This window comes from Heloderma suspectum, chromosome 2, assembly GCF_057233095.1.
Source record: "Heloderma suspectum isolate Gila_16-S chromosome 2, 16-S_ref, whole genome shotgun sequence".
NCBI classification, from domain to species: domain Eukaryota; kingdom Metazoa; phylum Chordata; class Lepidosauria; order Squamata; family Helodermatidae; genus Heloderma; species Heloderma suspectum.
The window spans coordinates 393,132,589-393,157,592 of record NC_139459.1 but is presented as its reverse complement, the minus strand read 5'-3'; the positions used below and the strand labels follow the sequence as shown (position 1 = coordinate 393,157,592).

The 25,004-nt window shown below is 47.0% G+C and overlaps 1 protein-coding gene across 1 annotated transcript; it reads left to right on the top strand.

Moving 5' to 3' along the window:
- Positions 1–6,380: 6,380 nt before the first annotated feature.
- LOC146356455 (vomeronasal type-2 receptor 26-like) lies at positions 6,381–18,908 on the top strand. Its single transcript, XM_084830123.1, has 6 exons — positions 6,381–6,719; positions 13,519–13,740; positions 15,682–15,721; positions 15,812–15,828; positions 16,713–16,758; positions 17,992–18,908. The coding sequence occupies exons 1-6, from the start codon at positions 6,381–6,383 to the stop codon at positions 18,906–18,908; spliced, it is 1,581 nt and encodes a 526-aa protein (XP_084686249.1).
- Positions 18,909–25,004: the final 6,096 nt, after the last annotated feature.

Below are 25,004 nucleotides of genomic sequence, written 5' to 3'. Positions count from 1 at the left end.
CAGGGGTCGCTATTTATTTATTTATTTATTGCATTTATATCCCGCCTTTTTTCCTCCAAGGAACTCAAGGCAGCGTACATGATCCTCCTCCTTCCTCCATTTTATCCTCACAACAACAACCCTGTGAGGTGGGTTGGGCTGAGAGTCTGTGACTGGCCCAAAGTCACCCAGTGAGCTTCCATGGCCGAGTGGGGATTAGAACCCGGATCTCCCGATTCCCAGTCCAGCACTCTAGCCACTACACCACACTGGCACACTGGCTACCTACTTATTTTATTTATTTATTTCACTTCCATATCTCCCAATAGCTGAAGCTCTCTGAGAGGCTCACAAATTTAAAACCTACCTCTTTGAGCAAATCAGCCAAAGAATAGGTACATCACAAATGGTCCTTGAGATCATTTGGCACCTCTCCTGCCCACCACATACATCACAAATCCATTGTAATGACCAGCCCTCGGTTAGATATTAGAACATTCAGGCTAATAAGTATCTGAACTTTGTGCTAAAAGCAAAACAAAACACTGGTCTACTCCATTCCTTACTAGATCAGTTATGGCTGCAACTTCAAATGCTACAGCCATGGGAAGTATTCCTCTTTATTTCCCCTGCACATCCACAGCAAATTGCAGTCTGTTATCCAAGTCTGAAATCATTATCCTGGATCCAGACTCAAATATAGTAGTGAAGTCACATTGTTGCCTAATTCTGATGTAAACCTAGTTCGTGGGGCTCCTGGTGGAGGTCTACAGCTTTGCCCGCTATGGTGAAGAATCCCCCATCCAATGGTTGCTTCAAGGTGCCCTGAGAAGGATCCAGCCTTCTTTGCTGTAGTTGGACTTCCCTCATTCCCAAATCTGTCCCTGCTTAGTCCCATTCCACAGGATCACGCCGCCACCACTTGAGGGAGGGTCCATCTTCACAGGGGTCTTCTCAGACAGGGGAGCTCTCTCTGTCTCTGCCTGTCCTATTCTATCTCCTGTCCTGGCTCAGGCAACCATTGGGACAGAAGCCAGAGCTGTGCTATATTATTTCTTATTTATTGAGTTCTGACTCAAGTCTCCTCATAGTAAAACCTGGGACTTCACAGTTTGGATATCTGGGAAGCTACACCCCTCTCCACCCGCAACACACACACACACACACACACACACACACACCTGTTGTGATGAAACAACAGATTTCTGCTGAAAATTATCTCTCCTCTCTAGAACAGTTCCATAAAAACGTAGAGTCATATAATAGTAGGGTTGGAAGGGGCCTGTAAGACCATTGAGTCCAACCCCTGCTCAAGGCAGGAATCCAAGTCAGAGCATCCCTGACAGATGGCTGTCCAGCTTCACCTTGAATGCCTCCAGTGTGGGAGAGCCCCTCACCTTCCTAGGTCATTGGTTCCATTGCTGTATTGTTCTAGCAGTTCAGAAGTTTTTCCTGACATTCAGAAGGAATCTGGCTTCCTGTCACTTGAGCCCATTATTCTGTGTCCTGCATCCTGGGATGATCAAGAAGAGATCCTGGCCTTCCTCTCTGTGACAACTTTTCAAGTACTTCAAGAGTGCTATCCTGTCTCCCCTCAGTCTTCTCTTCTCAAAGCTAAATATGCCCAGTTCTTTCAGTCTCTCCTCATAGGGCTTTGTTTCCAGTCCCCTGAACATCTTTGTGGACTGCTTGGACTTCCTACTACCTTTCCTAACATGTGGTAGACATTCTAACTGTGCTTCTGTTATTGTGGTTTTGAGTATTTTCCAAGCATTTTGAAGGGATTTAATCCTCTTGTCTTCCCATTTCAAGTTGCTTTTTACCAGTTCTGTCATGTTAGAGAAGTCCAATGATGTGGTTGGACGTCCTTGGCAATTTCCCACTTAAATATATATATTAAATCTGATAGCACTATGGTCACTGTTGCCAATTAATTCAACAACATTTATATCTTGTACTAGGTCCTGGGTGACACCAGTTAGGATTTCATCTAGGGTCACCTCCCTTCTGGTGAGTTCCATGACCTACTGTTCTAGGATGCAGTCGTTTCAGGCATCAAGAAATTTAATCCCTTTGTATGATTGGAACTAAATTTATTCATTTGTTTATTTGTTTGTTTATTTACTTATTTATTTATTATTCATTACATTTCTATACCACTCCATAGCTGAAGCGTCTTGGGCAGTTTACAAAAGTTAAAACATTAAAATACAATATACAAAGTTTTAAAACCATTTACATAATATCATACAAACATATACGGACAACATATAACTAACAAGAACTTTGAACTAAAAACTATTTTTAGAAAACACAACAGTAAAACAGCTTAAAACAATACTGCTTAAAAACGAGATACAAACATCAGCAAAAGGAACCAGAGTCCTAGAAAGGGAAGGCCTGCAGGAATAATAGCATCCTTACCGCCTGCTTCAAAAACTTCAATGAGGTCAGCGGATGGATGACCTTGATTTATCCAGTCCTTAACACCTGCGTGAAAACCTTCAGAGGGCGCATGACCTGGATCTATCCTGTCAACATGAGTGTTTCACCCATAATTACAACACATCCTGTTTGATTTTACTCTTTGATTTCATTTTCCATTTCAAGATCACTCAGAGCATTCTGGATGGGGGATGATACCATGTTCTTCTTACTAATTTTGGAGGCCAGTATTTTCATCCACAGCGCTTCTGTGGAAGAGACTGCTATGCACAAAAGCCAGCTGGACTGGAAGTTGAATTTTCCTTTTACATTGGCAATGGGAGAGAGCATCCTCCACCACAACTGAAGGCAAAAGGCAAGCTTAGGGGGCAAAAGCTGGGTCACATGGGAAACAGATCTCTTCCCTAACAGCTTGTGGCCACCTCTCAGCATCAGGCCTTGTGGTAGGTTCCCAACGTTTCATGAACAGTATCTAGGAGGACCAACTGTTTACATCACTCCAATGCCATTTATTCCTGGGGTTTCCACCAGCGATTTACTCCAACCTGGCCACTTGGTGAGATCTCTTTCTTTCCATGACATCATGGCCATTCAGCACCAGCCCTGCATTTTATCATGGAAAACCCGCTTCTTCTGAGACTTGTTATAGTCCGACTTCTCCTGCTTACTTTGGTTCCTTTACTGAGCTGTTTCCACTATCGCGCTGGGTTGGGTATCATAGCCCTGCCTGTGGGGCATGTAGCCTGACCCTTCTGGGTTTGTTGCTCAACTGCCCATGACCTCACCGGAAGCAGTGTGTGAAGGAGAGGGGGAGATGATACTGGAGAGTACAGTCAGATGAAGAGATGCACACAGAAGCACCCCTGGCATACCAGTGCAGTGTCCGCCCATCCTGGGTATCCCCATGAAGTTCCCAGCCCAGGTGGTGGCAGGGAAATCAGGAGAGCTGCAAAGACAGCTTCTCAGAGAATTGTTAAGTCATAAATTCATTAAGGCGCATACCCAGTTTAGGTGAAGAAAGGGTTTAAAAGGGGGAGGCGGTGCTGCACACACAACTTTGCTTTAACATGCACTTTAAAGGAAAAAAACAAAAGAGCTGGAGTGGAGCAGAAGGGGGGGAGGGAGGCAAAGATGGAGATGCCAAACTAGCACATCACTCACTGGCTGTCTTCGCCATTTCCACCCTGTGTATTTCCCCTTCAGCACTTTGTCCCGCTTTGTGTGGGTGTGTTCTAGGGGGTGTTACTTTGTGCCATTGCAGTCTGTATGGCTTGCTTCTGTGTAGGCATGCATAGGAGTGCATCCCCTTCAGTGCATTTAGTTGGAACTTGCCACTCCCATTGACTTCACTGACTGCTTCTTCTCCCTTTTGCTCACCAGTATGATGGGCTTTTTCCCCTCCCAGCTGATGGGGGAGTCTCCCTTCACAGCCACGCAGGAAAAAGGCTTGACAGTTAGGATTTCAATGGGCATCAAAAGTGCCTTTGATTGGGAAGCCAGACAGCCATTACTTCTTTTTCTAGCTCAACTTGCAGGGTTGTTGGGAAGCCAGATTAAGGGGGAAGAGCAACAACAGTGCCAGGGATGTGTGTGGAGCAAGCTGGGTCTAATGAAGTGTCTCCAAGTGTCTCCAGGGGAGGGAGGGTGCTAGGGATGGGGATGCTGCACACACAGCGATGAGAAACTGGGTCTTTAAGGGCTGTGGAAACTGGTAAAAGAGAAGATGCACTTTGGGAAAGATTGCAACAAAGTTGCAAACAAAGTGAAGCTGATAGCATGGAAACACACCCCTGCTCTTTACTTTCTGTTCTGACATGTAATGGGGAACAGCTCTTCTGAGAGAGGCATGGCCTGAGTGCCCAGCTCCCTCCCACTGATGTTCCCCAGCAGCTGGCTTTCAGAGGCACCTTGCCTCTGATAACAGAGGAAACTTATAGCTACAATGAGTCATAAAAGGGGATGGGTGGATTCCCTACCTTTCATCCCAACACGGAATCTGCCCCGGGGGGGTTCATCCCTCCCCCCGGAATTCTGTTCTGCCGGCTCCACTCTGCGCCAATTAGATGGAGTCAGCTGCCAGCTCTATATTGCCGGTAATACGGCTGGCTGCCATTGCCATGCCACATCACTGGCTGAGTGAGGGCTGATTCTGGATGCAAATGGTGTCCACTATGCCAATTGCAGCCATAAAGCTCTTAGCTTAAGATAATTGCAGCCATTTGCATCTGGAGTCATCCTTAACTCACCGAGTGATACGGGACTGCAATGGCGGCCGACCGTATCACCAGCGATACAGAGCTGGCTGACGGCTCCGTGGGATCAACAAGGGCAGAATCTGGCTCCAGGCTGTTATGGAGGGAGGTGGAGGTGAGTGGTGCCATTCTGTCATGGACTCCAGAGGCTGGATTCATTGGAATCTGGCCTCACTGGGGTCCGTGGCAGAATTCTCCACCATCCCTAGTAGCCATGGACAGCCTTCTCCACCATGGATTTGCCTAATCCCTGCTTTAAAGCCAAGCTGACTGCTGTAATGACAACTCATGCTGACTATGTGCTGTGTGAAGAGCAACTTCTTTTTCCCTGCCCAGAGTCTCCCACCAATCTGCTTTATGGGATGACCCCAGGTTCTAGCATTTCCACTCCATGTATAATTTTATACACCTCTATCAAGTCTTACCTGCACTTTTCTAAGATAAACAGGGGATCAGGTCTTCTGAGACCATTAGATGTATAATGCAAAGAACGTGATACTGTATTTTTATTGAACCTCATCACCATTGTCATCATCATCATCTGCAGTGTAGGAAAGTTCAGATACTGGCACATCCTGTCCTTCCTGTTTGCCATTCATGAGATCAATCAGAATCCCAGGCTCTTGCCCAACATCACCCTGGGCTACAACATCTATGAGACCCATTTCCATGGGAGATTGACCTCTGATGCCATGCTAGACCTGCTTGCTGGTGGAGCAACCAATGTTCCAAACTATAGCTGTGGACGACGGAATAACCTGCTGGCCATTCTGGAAGGGGCAGAATCTGACACCTCCATCCATATTTCAACCATGTCGGGTATCTACAAGATCCCACAGGTATGTCAGTCGGAAGTAGGTCAACAACCTCCAGGAAGAAGAGCTGGGACCATTCTAGTCTCTGCTGGTGGTGACAGGGTGGGCCTCCCTAAAGCACTAGTGGGAAGGGAGGGAGGGAGTTGTTCTATCACCCAGCAGTGAAGGGAGGGATGAGAGGTTTCTCATGCTGAACACCAGCCTAGCTAAAGAGGCTGCCACCATCCCTTCTGTCCACCTCAGCCTGAGCCAGGTAGCCTCCCTGGCTCGCTCACAAATTTAAAGTGTACCCCTTTGAGCAAATCAGCCAAAGAGTAGGTACACCGCAAATCTTCCTTGAGATCTTTTGGCACCTCTCCTGCCCACCGCATGCATCACATACCCATCACAATGACAGGCCCTCAGTTAGATATTAATAATTTCAGGTTAATCTGAACTTTATACTGAAAACAAAACACCGGTCTCCTCCTTTCCTCACTAGATCAGTTATGGCTTTGCTGCCCATGTTCTGAATGCCAAAACTCAGTTCCCTTTTATCTACCGGATGGCCCCAAAGGAAGAAGCCCAGTACCCAGGGGTCGTCTAACTTCTTCTTTATTTTGGATGGACCTGGATCGGTGTCTTTGCTCCAGACAATGACAATGGAGAGAGGTTCATCAGTGCTTTGACTCCCCTCTTGCTCAGCAGTGGGATTTGTGTTGCCTTCTCAAGCAGAGTACTACCAAGGTCCCAACCAGAAATGTTCCATCAGAAAGTATCTTCTGTCTGGAGTACACAAGTCAGTGTATTGCTTTACTATCAAGACTCTTTCAACCCACCTTCTCCATTGATTGTACCACATGAAATTGGGACAAAAGTCTGGATCACAACAGCTTCTCAGGACGTGAACATGCACCTTAATTATGACTCTCATAGGTTCAAGTATTTCCATGGCTCTTTGTCCTTTGCAATGAAGAGCAAAAAAAGAACAAAATATGACTACCATCAACCATTTTCCTCTTCTCTTGGAGAGTTTTGGGGGAAAGCATTTCATTGTTTCTATTCCAAGCATGCCTTGCCTGTAAATGGCTGGACAAAATGTAGAGAGAGGGAGAAACTGGAGACGCTGCCCCTGGAGGAGACTGAGAGAGCCCTGTCTCAAGATGGCTACAGTACATACAACAGTGTGCAAGCTGTGGCCCATGCCTTAGATGCTGCAGATTCCTCGAGATCGAAGCGGATGTTGAGGGTGGGTGGAGGAGACAGGCTGGAGCATGAAACCCTACAGCCATGGCAGGTATTCCTCTTTATTTTCACTGCACGTCCACAGCATATAGCAGCCCATGGTTGAACTCTGAAATCATTCTCCTGGATCCAGACCCAAATATAGTAGTGAGGTCAGATTGTTGCCCAGTTCTAAGGTAAATATTGTTTGTGAGGCTCCTGTTGGAGGTTTGTAAATTTGCCCACTACGGTGACGTCAGAAGAATCCCCCATCCAGTGGTGGATCCCTGGTGCCCTGAGAGGGATCTAGCCTTCTTTGCTGTAGTTGGACTTCCCTCATTCCCAAGTCTGTCCCTGCTGAGTCCCATTCCACTGGATCGCCCCCCCCACCATGTGGGGGAGGGCCCATCTTCCCAGGAGTCCTCTCAGACAGGGGAACTCTCTCTGTCTCTGCCTGTCCTGTTCTATCTCCTGGCTCAGGCAACCCTTGGGACAGAAGAAAGAGCTGTGTTATATTATTGCTCTGTTGTTGAGTACTGGCTCAAGTCTCTGCCTAGTATAACCTGGGGGCTCAGTCTGGGTTACACAACTGCCCGCCGTGAATACACAAATGCCTGTTATGATGAAGCAACGTATTTCGGCTGAAACCTATCTCTCCTCTCCAGAATACAAAGAGAACAGAACTTTTCTGTTACATATCTTTGTGTTTGGATTTATTTATTTTGGATGGTAACGATTTTACCATGGCTTTATTCTTCCTTTGTCGAGCTTTCCACAGACTCCTTGTGTCGTTTGGATCAGTGCTTGCTACTTCATTGGGGAGAGTTTATTATTCCCCCCTGATCAAAACAGTTTGTTGCAACATTTAGCAGATTCAGTGTCTAGCGACACCACGGTCCTTCATGACAGATGAATGTCAATCTGCAGCAACCCTGCTGCCTCCCTGTGGAAAAGGCGCATTTTAGGAAAATCCTTTCGGTGACTCTTTCTTCTTTAAACACAAATCTCATGCGATCCTGCTGCAGAGTGCCCCATCCCCTCGCCCCTTACATCCCGGGCAGGCCTGCTTCTGCGCCCTGGCTGTGACCTGGCAGGGATCTGGCCAAGGAGTGGGGCCACCCCCCCTCCCTCTTTTTCTCATTCACATTCAGTACTCATTCAGTACTGGAGCTGCGTCGTTCCAGGCATTCACAGAGGCATATAAGCTGCTTTCCCCATTCACAGCTGTAGCCCTTCTGTTCCCTCCAGAATGGCACAGTGGCGCTGCTTCAAGCATCTTCAATATCCCAATAGTGGAGGGGGGGAGAGAGGAGTGGGGGAAACTACAGGTGCTCAATTCAGTGCTTCCATTAAGCTTCCCTGAGCAGGGGAGCATGACCCAGGAAAGTGGGTCGTGTCCATTCCACTTGCTTCATGTGCCTCTGAGGGACCAAAATCAGTATATGACCAGAAAGTGCTTTTCATTCTGTTTCCATGTAATGTGGGCCCTGGGCTAGATGTTCTGAGTCATGGATAGCTTTCAATGAATGAGCTTTCCTAGGTTTTACTTCCTTTCTCCTTTCTTTTATTTCTTTGTGGATTTCATTTCCCATGAGGTTCAGACTTCACAACTGTATTTTACCTCCAGTGTCAGAGACAGGGATCCTATGTAGAACCATTGCTGGGGAACATGGGTGGGAGGATACCAGTGTACTAATGTCCTGCTTATGGATTTCCCTTTGGGGCAGCTGGTTGGCCACTGTGGGAACAGAATGCTGGATGAGATGGACCTTGCTGGTCTGATCCAGTAGGGCTCTTCTTATGTTCTTATATTTTTATGGCCTGCTCCCTGAAGGAAACCCCTCAGGGGGGATCCCCACTGCTCTCTCCAATCTCTGAGAGGTGGAGGGACTTGCTGGCAAAGGGGGGGGGAAGAGTGTCCCCTCCCCAGCACACACACACATTGGTGTCTCCCACCTCCCAACCCCACCGCTATCTTCAATCTCAAATTGGTGAAACCAGCAGGGGTGTGGTGGCAGACTGGGATTTCTTCATGATGAGTGGAGACAGAGTTCTGTGCCTCTTTCTAGGATGAAGAAATAAAGGGGGGGTGCCATCAGGGGGAGTGCCAAGCCTCAGACATCATCCAGCCCATGATCTGTGGTGGTGGGAGGCAATCTCCCCCACCACCACTCCAAAACACTTCAGCACCCCTTCCCTAATTGGTATTAGAAGGAATGCTGATGCTGAGCCTAGGGATGTGAGAACTCCCCATTGTTCAGTTCTCCTCCCCTTCGTCGAAGCATGCAAATGATCGGTCATCACTGTCAATCGTCCCTCAAACTGTTCGCAGGTTCAGCATTTTTTTGTTTGTTTTTGATTCAGGAACTGATCTGCGCAAAAAGGGGCCCATTTGCACAGAGAGCCTCGAATTTGTGCACTTTTAAATCACCAAAATGCGCACTTTCAACTACATCCACGCAACATTTCAATTCAGTGTTGCTCAATCATCCATTCGCCATTGCATTGCAATGATTTTATGGAGGAGGGACATGAGGAGTGTTGAGTTGTTCCTGCCATGTGCTTTAGCCTGCCCTTCTGACGCAGACCCCCCCACCCCCAGCAAAAAGAAGAAGCTGGCAGGGTCCCGTGTTTCCCATTCAACAATGATCTTCCATATAGTGAATGAATCCGACCATTTTTTCTTTCTGTAAGCCATCTGCATGATGACTCATTCCATTCACAAAACTTACACCCAAGCACATCCAACAAAACAAGCTGGAGTACTTTCAAATTGTTATGCAGAAATTCAGGATGAAGGGCCATTCAGTGATTCATTCAGGAAGAAGGTGTTTGCACTTTCTCTATTCCCGTCTCCTAGGGATGTATGAAAGTCACTTACCTGTTCGCGGATTATGCTGATGCTGGGGGGCAGGCACTCCATCCCTCCCCCCGAAATTCTGGCCGGCGGGGAAGGCACTCCATCCCTCCCGCCCCCAAATCCTTGCCGGCCGGCTCTGCTCCGCAGGGATTCTGCGGAGCCGCCGGCTGTCTCTGCCAGCAGCCGGACATCTGGCCGCTGGCTAGCAGGGACGCAAATGGCGGCAGCCGTAGCCGCCACTGCTTGCATCCCTGCAGTCAGCCATGATAGGCTACGTAAATGTTTATGCAGCCTATCACGGCTGAGTGAAAAAACAAACAAACGTGCGTACGCAAATGGCAGTGCCCATGGGCGCCGCCATTTGCATTCCTTGTTTTGGCACATCTTAGTCTACGTAAACATTTACATAGACTACGGCGAAAATAAGGGGAACGCAAATAGCGTAGATGCTACGCTATTTGCGTTCCCCTTATTTTCGCCATAGTCTACGTAAATGTTTATGTAGACTACACGTGCCAAAATAAGGAATGCAAATGGTGGCGCCCATGGGCACCGCCCTTTGCATACACGCATTTTTTTTGTTGTTGTTCTTTTACTCAGCCGTGATAGGCTACGTAAAGGTTTACGTAGCCTATCACGGTGTTTTTTTTTAAAATTTAGCTGTGATAGGCTACGTAAATCTTTACGTAACCTATCACTTTTTTTTTTTTTAACTTGGAAATAGCAGCGGTGGCAGCCAGTCAGAAGACCGGCCGCCGCAGCCACCGCCGCCGAACCACCACCGGAGCCACCGCCGCCAGGAAGATCTGCCCCAGGTAAGTCCCGTCCCGGGGGGGGCGTTCCGCCACCAATTTTGGGGGGCCGAATGCAGTGGCATTCGGCCTCCCCGAGATCTGTGGCAGAATGTTCGTACATCCCTACCATCTCCCCAGCCCCCACTACAGCTCCTGGATCTCTCTGTGGCTCCATTTGCTATTTCCCCTGGAAGGAAACTTATTTGACTGGGCTATGGGGAAAACCCCTGGTAAATAAGGGATATTTGGAGGGAGCTCAGAGAGGAAAATGCAGGGGGTCGGGTGGACAAGAAAAAACAAGGTTTTGACCAGAACGTTTGCATCATGATTTTGCCAACCATTCAATTATTCAATCTGAGATGACCCACAGACAGGGATACCCCAGCACCCCATCCCCCAAGCAGAACGAATAAGCTGGTGCTGTGTGTTGTGATGCAGAAATTGAGGGCAATGGCCTATTTCCATCTGAATGAAACTCAGTCTGAAGCTCTCTCTTGCAAGAGAGGATGAGTGAAATCTTCCCATTAAGATAAGATCTGGTGATATTTCTACCTGGCCCAATGCTGGCATCTAATCATTGGGACACAACGTACCTGCACTAGCAGGCATGCAATGTCATCATTATATGATTTTTCTAAATTATTATTTTGCATCCTTATAAATCATATCTGTGATTGGTTTAATGGTGCACTATTTCCATTCGAAAAACAAAGACTTCCCTTGGTTATTTATTTATTTGCTTACATTTACATCCCACATTTTTCCTCACCAAAGAACCCATCCTCTCTATTTTATCCTCAAAACAACCCTGTATGGTAGGTTAGGCTGAGAGTCAGTGACTGGTCCAAACTCACCCGGTGAGCTTCTTGGCTGAGTGGGACTAGCACCCAGGTCTCCCGACTCCCAGTCCGACACTCTCGCCCCTCCATCATGCCGGCAACATACTGGCTGTGTATCATTCTCCATTTGAAAGCACAGACCCGGCGTAATTGCGTACCATGTCCCAAGCAATGCTGGTCAAGATAACAGTGAAGCATTGCATGTGAGGCTGCGTGATTGTGCAGCAGGTATCACAGGGTGCCCGTTCTTTGCAGAGGCATCTTCCCATTTGGAAACCCGTTGCTTGCTCAAGACACCGAATCTATGCTGTGCAACAACTATGCAATTTAAAGGTTGGGATCAGCAAGAAAATGAACAATGTTCATAGTGACAGTGAACTCAACAAAGTTGAAGGCAAAACCAGAGCTGGTTGAACTGGGGCAACAAGTGCTCCAAAAAGTTATGTTGGGTATGGGGGGGGGGTGTTTGCATGGGTGCACAATCCAGTGCAAATATGTGGGGGGGCTATTGGCTCTGATGTCAGTGTGCCACTCCGACTGAGGCAGTGTGGTGAGGTGGCTAGAATGTTTGACTGGGAGTCAGGAGATCTGGGTTCGACTCCTCGTCCTGGGGGGGGGAAGCCGAAGCTGGGATCCACCCGGAGCTCTTTCTCACTCCCTGCAAAAAGAAGAAGCTGGCAGGGTCCCCTCATGTGTTTCCTATTACAATCATCTTTCCATGTATTGAATGATTCTGATCATTTTCTTTCTAATCCTGGGCACTTAAGTCTAGGGATGGCGGAGAATTCCACCACGGATTTCAGCGAGGCCGAATGCACTGGCATTCGGCCCCCCAAAAGCCATGGCGGAACGGCCTGCCCCCCCGCCCCCCTGCCGATCTCCTCGGGATGAGACTTACCTGGGGCGGATGATCCTCCACCCCTACTTTTCCTTCTGTGTGTGTGTGTGTGTGTAGTCTTCAGGCTACATCTGCTAATTCCCCCAAAATGAAACTTATTTGAATGGGCTATGGGGCAAACCTCTGATAAATCAGGCATATTTGGAGAGAGCTTAGAGACCATGGGGGGGGGGGTGGCGGTGGACAAGAAAAAACAAGGTTTTTACCAGAACACTTCCATCATGATTTTGCCAACCCACCCCCCACAGCTCATAGAATCATAGAATCATAGAATAGTAGGGTTGGAAGGGGACTACAAGGCCATCAAGTTCAACCTCCTGCTCAATGCATGGAACTCTTTCAGATCCATGATTTTGTGATGAACAGGCTCAGCTAGGGATGTTGCGAACGTTCATTTCCAGCTTCATGTTCGACAAACTTCTCCTCGTTTGGCACTCTGTCCTGGATCTCTCTGTGGCTGTAGGTCACTGGTGTGTGGCAGTTAAATTCTGAATTCATTGAATGTGCAAAATCAAAAGGGCCCTGCGCCCTGCCCCTGGCCCTGGCAGCTGCACAGTTCCCCCCAAAATGGGCATATATGGAGCAAAAATGAAGGGCAAGTGCTCAGAATTACTGCTGCAGCTGTTCACGGAGCAGACGATTGCTGAAAGCTGGCGTGGGGGCTGGCGAACAGGATCGCCATGGAGCCTGAAGCTTCGAGGAAATCTTTCAACTAGAATGGAGCAGAGTCGGGCGAGGGAGGGTTCGCGGACTCCAGTTTGGGGGGCCAAACGGGGAGACAATCATCGAACACGAAGCTGGAAATGAATGTTTGTGACATCCCTAGCTGAGCCTGTTCATCACAAGATCCTGGAGGTGGAAGAGGGGACTCAAGAATGTACCTCAGTTACGACTGTTAAAAAGAAACAGTCAACTGCTGTGTGTCTACAGGCATCTCTACATGAGCAATTTATGGCACGCTCATGACTGACCACTCCCAGAAGTTTGTGGGACCTTTACACAATGACATCAACATCCAGAATGTCTCCCACGCTTCCCCCATTTATTCCACCTTTAAAAAGTAGGAGATAAGCTGGAATTAAAATTAAAACAAAAACACAGGATATCGCCAGTGTGTAATGCTGGTTGCAGTGCTATAGTTTGGCCAGTAGATGGCACTATTTCATTGAAAAAATATAGGAAGCCCCAGTGAGGCTGCAGAGAAAGGGTGTCATCAGTTCCATGTCAAGTGTTCATCGTCCAAAGGAGCCCATCCTCATTCTGCCACAGAAACGGAAGTAGAAAGCCCCAGTGAGGCTGTGGGATTTTTCCATCATGTAGAGAAGTCCTAGGTGTGAATCAACTCCAATCCAAAGAGTGCAAGTAGAAACCAGCTGACATAGCTATCTTAGCTTCATGTTTCCTCAGTGCTGGTGTTTTCTCTGTCATTGTAGCTTCACATTTTCCTGGACAAGTTTTACAATGCTTCCATGGACCGACTGTCTTTGGAAGAGAACGCAGAGCTGGCAGCTGACTTTGACCTCGTGAACTGGGTGCAGTTTCCCAATCAGACTCATGCCAGGGTTACAGTGGGGAGTCTAGAGGGACAGGCGGCCCCTGACATAAAGCTCACCATTAACCCCAACGCCATGGTGTGGCCCTCCCGGCTTTCGAAGGTAAGGGGAATGTCTGGTTTCATTTGATTGCCTGTGACATTGATTAAGCATGAATAATTCACTGAATAATGGCTGTACCCTTATGGACACTGACGTGGCAGTAAATCCATTGAGCTTAATGGGGCTGACTGTTGAGCACACCGGTGCAGAATCTATGGAACAGATGGGGAAGACCTCCTCACAAAGCCTCCCCTTGACTCTGCACTAGAATCAGAAAACAGGCAGATGGGGAGAGATGAAGTCTGACCAGCCCACAGTGCTTTCTCATAGAACTGTGGGCTGGTCAGACTTCATCTCTCCCCATCTGCCTGTTTTCTGATTCTAGTGCAGAGTCAAGGGGAGGCTTTGTGAGGAGGTCTTCCCCATCTGTTCCATAGAGCAATGGCATGATGGCATTCAAGCATTCTGGTCCTCCTGAGCTCCTTGTCCAGGTTGTTCCATGGACATCCCAAAATCTTCCCATAGGAGCAAGGGTTGGAGAGAGATTCCCACGGCCACTTCAGAGAACATACTTCCAGGTGGGGTATGGGGGTTGGAATGAATGTTGTCTGACTGGCAGGGGCTGTTCAATAATAACAGAAACTCCCAGCTCCAGGCTCTCCCTCCCCTTTCTCATTCAATGTAATACCTGGGAGATTTCCTCCTATGTATTCACAGAAATCACTCTTCTTAAATGTGATAATTTAATTAATTGGAATCTCTGTAACTTCAGGAGTACACATTTCAGGAACAACCCTCATTGACCACCATGGAAGCTACTTCTGATGGCTGATGTAAATGGCTGTCTGCAATGAAGCCCCCCCCCCCCACACACACACACCCTACTTTGCAGAGAGAGAGAGAGAGAGAGAGAGAGAGAGAGAGAGAGAGAGAGATTTCAGTCCCCCCAGAGACAGACTGATTCACCTCTCCCAAGCCTTGGACCAGCACAGGATCCAGTTCTGCTATCTACAGGGACACATCCCGGATCCATTCTAATTCTCTTCCCCTACCCCAGCTTCCCCCTTTATTCTTCACCAGTTTCCTGAACCCAACTAAAGACTCACAACAGCTGATGGTCTTCAGTGACAAGAGAGTTTTTCATATACTACACTAAGATCCTATAAAAAAGGTTATAATAGTCAGCAGATTGTTGTAATAAAGATGAGAGAGAGAGAGAGAGAGAGAGAGAGAGAGAGAGTTTCATTGGTTCCCAGTGACGTTCAGGGTGCAAATCAAGGTGCTGGTACATCTCAACCCCTACCCGAAAGAAGCATGAGGTACCAGACTGAACAATTCCTTCCCCAGGACTCCTCTCCCCAAGTTCACTCTTAGAATATCCGATGAGGCCCTGCTCTGAGCGATGCTGCCACTGAGGTTCGGCTGCCGGCAGTAAGGGGGAAAGGCAGCAGAAGGCATTTTCTGTGGCACATAGTTCTTGGAGACTTTGGTCCACCTTGGATTTCAGCTTTCTACTTGCAGCCCCCTCCCCACATACCCTTCCGCTCAAATGGTCCCTTCGAAGTAGATTGGGGGGGTGTTGTTGGAGTGCAGAGTGGAGGAGAACAAGGTGCCCTGGTGCATGAGTCCGCATGTTTGATGTCGCATGGAGCCCTTTGTTTTTCATGAGCATTTTTGCTTGTTTCATTTGATTCATGCTGCAAACCACATGGAAGCCTTGCTCTGGGACCCAAAGGCACGATAACAGTGTCAAACAAAAAAAATCAGTCCCTCAATCTTGATCACATTCAGGAGCAGGCTTATTTCAGGGAACTGGTTTTAGGTAGGACTTTCACGTGTTTCCTTGCTCAGTTTTGCTATTATTCTAGGGTCGTATTTTAGCTTCTTTTGTTATTGTACTGTGGGCTTCTCACATTGTCTGCCTCCTTGAGTCGACTTATGTACAGAAAGGTGGGATATGACTGTTGAAATGAACAATTATGCCAAATGTGCTTCCCACAGAATAAGAGCCTGGATTCTCTGGGACCGGAGTTCCTCCTGGGTTTGTCTCCTTCTCAAAACCACGAATCCTTTCCACAGAGACAAATGCACCTAATAGTTGTTCCTTGATGTTCCTTGTCTTTGTTGCCAGACGGTGCCTCGTTCCAGGTGCGTCGAGAGCTGTCGCCCTGGGCATGCCAAGGAGGTCCAGGAAGGAGAGCTGCCTTGCTGCTATGCCTGTGCACCATGTGCAGAAGGGTCAATCTCCACAAAGGAAGGTGGGTGACCTCACAAGAAAGGGTGTTCCCTTGGGAAATGGGGGCAATCTTGGAGCTTGGGCAAACATTAGGTTTATAAAGGGAGGTTCCCTAGCATCTGAAATTAGGTATGTGGTGACCAGAGTGTGTGTGTGGGGGCTTTTTGGTCGTGGCCCCCTGCTCTTGGAATGGCCTCCTCAAGGAGGCTTGCTTAAAGCATTCTCATATGCTCAGCCATTCCAGCCTGTAAAATGAGTCTGGTTTTAATGATGGTTTGACCCACCCTGCTAAATGCCTTGTAGATATGATTATTTTTATTTAGTCTTTCAACTAATTATGATGAACCACAAGCAAATAACTGTAAGCCTTGGATTACATTAGTGTGTCATCACCATGAGAAGAGAATGAAGTGTCATAAAAACTGTTTTCATGTGGAAAAGCTCTAAATCCTTACAGAGCATCTCTGGACTCCTGAATCCCATGGTTCCAAGGGGACAGAGACTAAGGGTGAAGTTTCACCTATTTAAGTTAGTATGAGAACAGTAAAAGCCAACCTCTTAACCAAGACAGATTGGGGGGGGGGGCAGCACTGGAAATAGACTCACCATCTGTGATGTTAGATAGGCAACTGGAAATATATTTCGAGGATGCTTCCACCAACTTAATGATTCTGAAACTTAATTACAGAAGAACTAGCCAGGTCCAACTAGCTGGGTTATTGTAAAGAAAAAAAGTGGGGTGTAATGACATAGATCTGTGTCTATTCAGTACCTTCAATGGGTTGCCACATTGCAGACACTCAAGCTGGTACATCAAAATATAGATTTCATCAGAGGGCAAGGTAAGGTTTTATGAAGGATGGATGTTTCTGGCATGGAACTGCCTCACCTATGAGGTCTCTCAGAACTAGCCAGGCTGATGACAAGGGTCAGATTTGAAATGGTGAGGCCTGAGTTCAAATTCTTCCTCAGAGCGCGGGCTTACTGCCTTGGGCCATTCACTGCCACACAGCCCAACCTACCTCACAGGGTTATTGTGAGCATAACATAGCATATTCATTTCATATTATTTTATTTGCACACATTGGAATAAACCACCATTGATCCTACTTTCAGGCTAGCGTACAATTTATTTATATTTTTGTAAATTTATTTATTTACTACATTTTTATCCCAAAATTACTGGCTGAGATCAATAAAAAAAGGGAGGGGGAGAAAGAGGTCCTGTCACCATGCTTGCATACTAAATTTTGAAGACAAGGAAGGGAAGGGGAGTGGTGGGAAGGGTAAGTTGAGGGAGCTCAGTTTTTCAAGTTCAATACAACAATCAATTAGCACTTCAACATTTAACGATCTAAATGTAATACATGAATATTTTTTCTATCATTCCCATCTTACACTAAGCTGTGTTTTGCACTGAACGCACTGGTGACATCACATTTTAATGACGTAGGACGTAGCCTGTATTTCTGCCCTGGGATGACTCCTGCCTTGAAAGGCCACCAAGAAATATCTGATATAAGTTAGATAAGGCAATGATCGAGTCAAACCATCAATCCTTCTAGGCTGCTAGTATCTTATTTGAATGGAAGCAGTTCTGTAAGATCTCACAGAGGCAGCTTTTCCTTCCTAATGGAAGCTGTGGTATTTAGTTCGGTGGCAGAGCACATGCTCGGCATGCAGAGGGCCCCAGGGCTGACTGCCGGCTTCTCTGGTTCAGCATATGCAAGAATCCTTCTTGAAGCCTTGGAGACATACTGCCAGTCTATGTTGACAATACTGGGATAAATGGACCAGTGGTCTGACGCAGTATAAGTCAGCTTCCAATGTTCCTGTACCTGAGTCCTTCCCTTCATGATGAGGCTAAGGATTGAACATTGCATGTCCAAAGACCATCGTCTTATCAAAGATTGTCTACAAGTGATGTCCCCTACCAGTGAGCTTTTGCCTCTCTTCATCCCTACTCAACATTCTCTCTCTCATCTTGCCATCTTTCACTCACACAATAAATTAGAAAAGAGACTCTTGTGGATGTATATTGATGTTGGTGAAAACAAAGTCACTCTTCTTCTCAGATGCAGACCATTGCAACAAGTGTCCAGCACATCAGCAGCAAAGCCAGGACCGAGATCAATGTGTCCCCAAAGTTATAACCTTCCTGTCCTATGAAGAACCTTTGGGGATCACTCTGGCCTCCTTTGCTCTATTCTTGTGCTTAACCACAGGATTCGTGTTGGGAATCTTCATTAAATACTTTGAAACTCCTCTAGTCAAAGCCAACAACCGGGACCTCTCCTACCTTCTCCTTGTCTCCCTCTTCATTTCCTTTTCATCCTCTTTCCTATTCATTGGCCAGCCAAGGAATGTGACATGCCTTCTCCGACAAACAACCTTCAGCATCATCTTCTCAGTTGCTGTCTCTTCTGTTTTGGCCAAAACGATCACTGTGGTGCTGGCCTTCCTGGCCACTAAGCCAGGGAATGGGGTGAGAAGATGGCTGGGAAAGAGTTTGGCCAATGTCATTGTCCTTTCTAGTTCTAGTGTCCAACTTGTCATCTGCATTGTCTGGCTGGGGATCTCTCCACCCTTCCCTGACTCTGCTATGCACTCCCAGCCTGGAGAGATTATCCTGCAATGCAACGAAGGATCCGTCACCATGTTTTACACTGCCCTTGGCTACATGGGCTTCTTGGCTGCCATCTGCTTCACAGTGGCTTTCCTAGCCAGGAAGCTGCCTGGGGCTTTCAATGAAGCCAAGCTGATCACCTTCAGCATGCTGGTCTTTTGCAGTGTTTGGCTGTCCTTTGTGCCCACCTACCTGAGCACCAAGGGGAAATACATGGTGGCTGTGCAGGTCTTCTCCATCTTGGCCTCCAGTGCTGGCTTGCTGGGCTGCATCTTTCTTCCCAAATGCTACATTATTCTATGGAGGCCTGATCTGAACACAAAAGAGCATCTCACGATCAAAACAAAAGATAACCCTGAGTGCTAAGAATGGAGAAAGATCCTTCTCCTGCCAGAATCTTGTTTTAAACCATAGTTCCTGTGGCAGCAGGAAACTATTCTGGAATGGATGCAGGGCTGGTTAATTTTAGGGATGCCAGGGAATGCCGCTGCGGACTCAAATGAGGCCTAATTCCAGAGAATACAACCTCCAAATTCTTCAGTGGAACAGCATCACGTACCCCCAGCACTGGAGGATTTCATGTGGAAAGGCTCTCTGGAAGGCGATATGCTAATGGCAGGTGCCATTAGCCTATCACTGGGACAGATACAGACAAATACAGACAACTGCCCATCAAAGGTGACAAAAAGAGACAACCCTGTGGAACAATCTCAACTTCCATATTTCCATTGTATTACATTGAAGGCCATCAAGATCTTGTAGATCCCTGGGCAGTGTCTATTACATGAAACGTGTTTAGTTTACAAAATATTAATGTTGATAGCACACTTGCAGTTTGTTTCCCCTCCTTTGAGATTATCCAAACAAGCTTCTTTATTCATTGTATAAAGAAGACGCACCAATCTAGAAGTCAGGGTGCTAATGTTAGACCCATAAGAAAAGCATTAGGATTAAAAAAAGACCAGGGTCCCAAGCCCACCAGAGACAGATTTGTCCTCTCCTGGTTGTCCTATCCTCCTTTCGGGTTGCTATCTGGCCAAAGAAGCCACGGTGTCTGCTTTTTCACTGCAGTTTGGTTGTGGAGAAGAGTGAAGGGTGCTGTAAATATGTTTCTTCTTCTTCCCCCTCCTCCTCTCCCTTCTCCTCCTCCTCCTTCTCCTCTTTCTTAAAGCAATCTATACATATCCACCTTGTGCTCAAAACAACTCTTTTTTTCATCATAATTGCCTACATAAATATTTATGTAGGCTGGAATGGCGAAAAATAGGGAACGCAAATGGTGGCCGCCGTAGCCACTGCCATTTACATACGCTGGTTTTTTGGGGGGAGGCATTAGCCATTATAGGCTATGTAAATTCTTACGTAGCCTATCACAGCTGCCAGGATGGCAATGGCGGCCACAGCAGCCCGGCCACAGCCGGCCAGGAGACCAGCCGCCGCCGCCGCTGGAGCAGCCACATCTGCCCCAGGTAAGTTCCATCCCGGGGGATTCCATGGGAGGGGCGGGGGCAGGGGGCCATTCCGCCACGGATTCCAGAGGGACGGATTCTAAAGAATCCAGCCTCACTGGAATCCATGGCGGAATTCTCTGCCATCCCTATTTTGTTCACAGCATTCTGTTCATATTTGGCAAGGCACAGCTACAACACAGAGATTACAATGAGCAACACTCTTATACAATATCATTGTTTTTTTGTTTTTTTGTGAGATAACTTCGGATATTGGGTGGTATGGAAAGGTAATAAAATAAATAAACCAATCAACCAACCCACTACCAAACAAGCAAAAAAATAAGATAATACAATAAAGTCTTAATATCAATACAAATTACATTGAATATCCCATCACAATTGGTCCCAGGAGATTCAATGAGCAAGAAAAACTAGGAGAAGGGAAGAGATTTGAGGAAGGGTGCCTTGAGACTAAGAGCAGAAGAATAGTATAGGAACATAAGCAGAACCCTGCTTGTTCAGTCCAAAAGTCCTGTGCAATATCACATTTCGTACAGGGGCAAATGGGGAGCCCACAAACATGACATGAAGGACCCCCCCCCCATGAAAATGAAAAGAAAACATGTAATGGTGGGCAGATTAGATTAAGTGAGCAGAAAAAAAAATAGAACCGGGGAGGAGTTTTAAGAAAGGAGCAGTGATATCGTGTAATAAATGTAATAAACAAACAAACAAACAAACAAGTAATTAAATAAATAAAATGGATCAAGCCCTTTAGATCTGGAACAAGGACAATTCTTAGGACATGGAGTGTGGTTCATACAGGAGATAAATTCATATCAAAGCTTTGACTGTGGGAAATGTTTAGTGAGCGGGACCCATTTATCTGCAAAGTAATTAGCTGAGCCCCCACCAAGTGAAAGGGCCTTAAGGAGGGAGAGAAACAGAATTCCAAGTGGGTATATTTACCTTGTTCCAGAGTAAGGGGGACCCAAGGACCTCCCTTCCTGGATGGCAGCAGATACTTTGAAACTCACAGCAGGCAGTGGATTTCCTCTGGCCTTCATTCTTCTCACAGTATATAACGATGTGACAAGATTGCTAAGAGTTATGGGAGTCAGCCCTTAATCTATGTGGTTCAAAGGGAGTGAAAACAGAGCTAATCAGAAAGAAATTACATTTAGGATGTTAGGTTGGGAAAGAAGTTGATATGGAAAATAATATTGACAGGATCTATGAAATCATGGATTTTATGTTAGAAATCCACTGTACACACAAGTCGAAAGATCGTGGGGTGCTTAACTCTCTAAACAGTGATTTCCACACCCTCATCACAGCCGTCTGTCCCCCTGTTTCAGCGCTGCAGGACACAGAGAGACACCTTTAGCTTGTGTCCCTGGGAAAGGCGGGGTCTTTTTTTCTCTGGCCATTCAGATGCAACTCAAAATGTCAGATGGAAAGGAGGGTTTGAAGAGAGGAAATATCAGCACGTTTACTTGAGAGTAAGCCCCTTTGTACCTGCTGGGATTTACTTCTGAGTGAACAGGTTTTCTGTTGGAGATCAAGGCTGTCAGTGCCGTGTTCCTGGACAGGGATCGCTTGGCCATGTTGGTGCAGGCGTTAGTGACCTCAAGGCTGGAGTGCTCCAATACGCACTCTCTGTGGGGCTGCCCTTAAGGCTGCTCCGGAAGCTGGAGCTATTGCAGAACGCAGCAGCTCGGCTGAGTCGGAGCTGCCCCCATTCAATATGCAGCGCCTTTGCTGAGGGAGCTGCACTGACTGCCTGTTTGCTACCAGGCCAGGTTTAAGGTCTTGGTACTAGTGTACAAAGCCCTCAACAGCTTGGGAGCAGGATACCTGAGAGAGCTCCTTCTCCCTTACCAACCTGCCTGGTCACTGAGGTCATCAGAGGGCAAGCTCCTGGTGGTTCCACGTGGACCTCTGGCCCAAGGGGAGTCCACCAGGAGAAGAACCTTTAGTGTGGTGGCCCCCTTCCTATGGCACTCCTCTGGAGGTCAGGCAGGCACCAACATTATGCTGTTTCTGACTCCTCATGAAAATGTCTTTATTTCAGGAAGCCTTCCTTGACTGACCAGACACGGATTTACCAGAATTCTGTGTCTTGTTGGAAATAGTAATTATTTTAAGTTGATGTTTTATTCCTTTAATGTATTCTGTCTTTGTATTCTTCACTGCTATGGAATCGTCTGGATGTGGAGCGGTATACACATGTTGCAAATAAATAGTTAAATAAAAGTGTCATGAGACACCTAGCAACACCCATGCAATGGACGCTCACCACCACCATCCATGCCACAGCTGCCAATTCTTCTCACAAGACCACAGTTCGAAATCTGCTGCTCCATCTTCCCAATTGGTTGTCATCCTTGGGTGCTGATGACAATATTGTTACAGGTTTTTTTCGACCCTTGATATTTGACCCTTGACAATCAGTGCCTGGGCACGCAGTAATGGACTGGATTGTGGCCAATAAACTGTCACTCAATCCACACGAGATGGAGGTTCTGTGAATGGGTGGTTCATCTGCCCAGCTAGGTGATGTGCAACCTGTTCTGGAGGGGGTTGAACTCCCCCTAAAGGATCAGGTTCATTATTTGGGGGTGCTCTTGGATCCAGAGCTGTCACTTGAGGCACAGGTGAACTCAGTGGCACGGAGCACTTTTTATCATCTTAGGCTGATATACCAACTATGCCATTATCTGGACAGAGATAGCCTAGCTACAGTTATCCATGCTCTGATAACCTCTTGTCTGGATTGCTACAAAGCATTATAAATGGGGATGCCTTTGAAAATGGTCTGGAAACTTCAGCTATTTCAGAATAGGGCAGCAACAATAGGGCAGCGACAGGGACTAGCCAATGAGATCACCTTACACCTGCACATTTCCAGCTGCACTGGCTGCCAGTCCATTTCTGGGCCTGATATAAAGTGCTCATATTAAGATTCAAAGCCCTTAGTGGCTTCGGGCCAGGTTATCTGAAGGATCACATCTTCCCATATGTGCCTGCCTGGACCCTAAGATCATCTTCAAGAGTCCTTCTCTGGGAGCCCCTACCCAAAGAAGTGAGGCAGTTGTCTTCCAGGAGGAGGGCCTTTTCTGCTGTGGCACCCCTCTGTGGAATGATCTCCCTAGAGAGGTTAACCTTGCTCCTTCACTGTACTAATTCCGGTGCCAGGTGAAGACCTTTTTATTCTCCCACTATTTTAGTATTCTGATGCTTTAAACCACTGATGTTTTAAAGCAATGAAGCACCCCAGAGCGAAGCAGTTTGTAGATGAAGTGCCTTGTCCGACTTGGTCATTCCTTCTGAGCAAGCCAGACAACCTGGCGTCAAAGGTATCAACTTCAGAAAGTTCCGCAAAGGGTTGAGGAGGAGGAGGAGGAGGGAGGAAAGAAGGGAGCTTTGGTGAATGCCAAATCAGGGCTGAACATAACCAAGCAATCTCCAATCAGAGACAGTGGTGGAGGAGGGGGGAAGATTGAATAACTGGAGAAAAACGGCTGCATTTCAGAGACAGAGATCATTCTGGTGGTGTTACTTAAGGATATGAGAAGTGAGAGAGACACCCACCCACCCCCTGCTCCACTTGCTGGTTCCGTTCGTCAGCCTCTGCCAAGTCACCATGTTCATAAAAAACATGGCAATTGGAAGTCGATGTGCACACAGACTTATACGCTAAAGCTGCTGTGAATCACCCAGGCAGGAGGAGGAGGTGAGGCGCACGTCCCCACCACTCCCTAGCAGTCCTTGGAGATGGCTAGCAGTCCTTGGGGGTGTTTCAACCAGTGATTTACACCCTCAGTTAACAAGGCACAGTGCCCTTTTTTCATAGAGATCCAGAGGGTTCCCCTCCATGTCAGCAGAGAGGACCCCACGTTCCATGTATTTACCATAGAAACTGAAAACGTTATGGCTATTTGTGGTTTCCCATGCAAGTCAATGGGAAGACACCCAAATGGAGTGGTCTGGAGATCCAAGCCTCAGTTTGGAACTGGAACAGAGTTGAAGTGGGGGCTGGCTGAATCGGTCCGAGTAAAAGGGGCGCTGATTAGGAGGGTCTGAAGTGGCATCCAAAGTAAAGTAGGGGATCCATACACAGCCCTAGTCTTAAGCTTTCATATTTTATATTGTTTTATGCTGCGCTTTGTGGTTTTAAGTTTGTGAACCACCCAGAGAGCTTTGGCTATTGGGTGGTATAGAAATAAATAACACAAATTTGGTTTCTTTTCTTTTCTTTTGAAGTCAAATATATTGGACATCATTGGCAATTCTCCACTTACAATGGCAATTCTCCACTTACAATGGCAATTCTCCACTTACAATTCTCCTCTTAATTTGCAATTCTGCACCAATTTAATTTGATATCACTGTGGTCACAGTTTTGAATCAGTTCAACAATAATCATTTATCACATGAGGTACTGGGCTGTACCACTGAATATTAAGTCCAGGGCCACATCCCTTCTGGCCAGTGCTGTGGCCAAAAGTTCTTGGTCACTTAGGAAACGAAGAAATGCTAGATCTTTGTCTTGATAATAGCACACATTTCTCCAGGCTATGGGTGTCTCTACATTAGCCAAAACAACCCACCCACAATCTTACCAGGGCTCTCTGCTTTTGGTTTCTTTGCAGTATCAGGGTGGGATCCTTTCCACAGCAGACATATTGTTTGAATCAAAGGAGCAGCTCCCTCCCTGGCATGTGTGAAAAAGGAGTGGGAGGGGGGAGTCTGGTTTTCATCCCTCCACTTGTGGTATACTATTTCTTTGCAGCCCCCAGGAAAGCTACGACTTCCTTCTGAGTAGACACAACAGCGTGCTGTAAGTCTGCAACCCTCAGCACACTTACTGGGAAGGAAGCCTCGCTGAACTCCATGGGATGCTCTGAATCAGCAGAGGATGCTGATTCTGAGCTTGGTGGGGTGGGGGACCAGATGTGCCTCCTTTCATTGCAGGGCGGCAGTTACCCTCTTCTCCCTCCAATTGAGA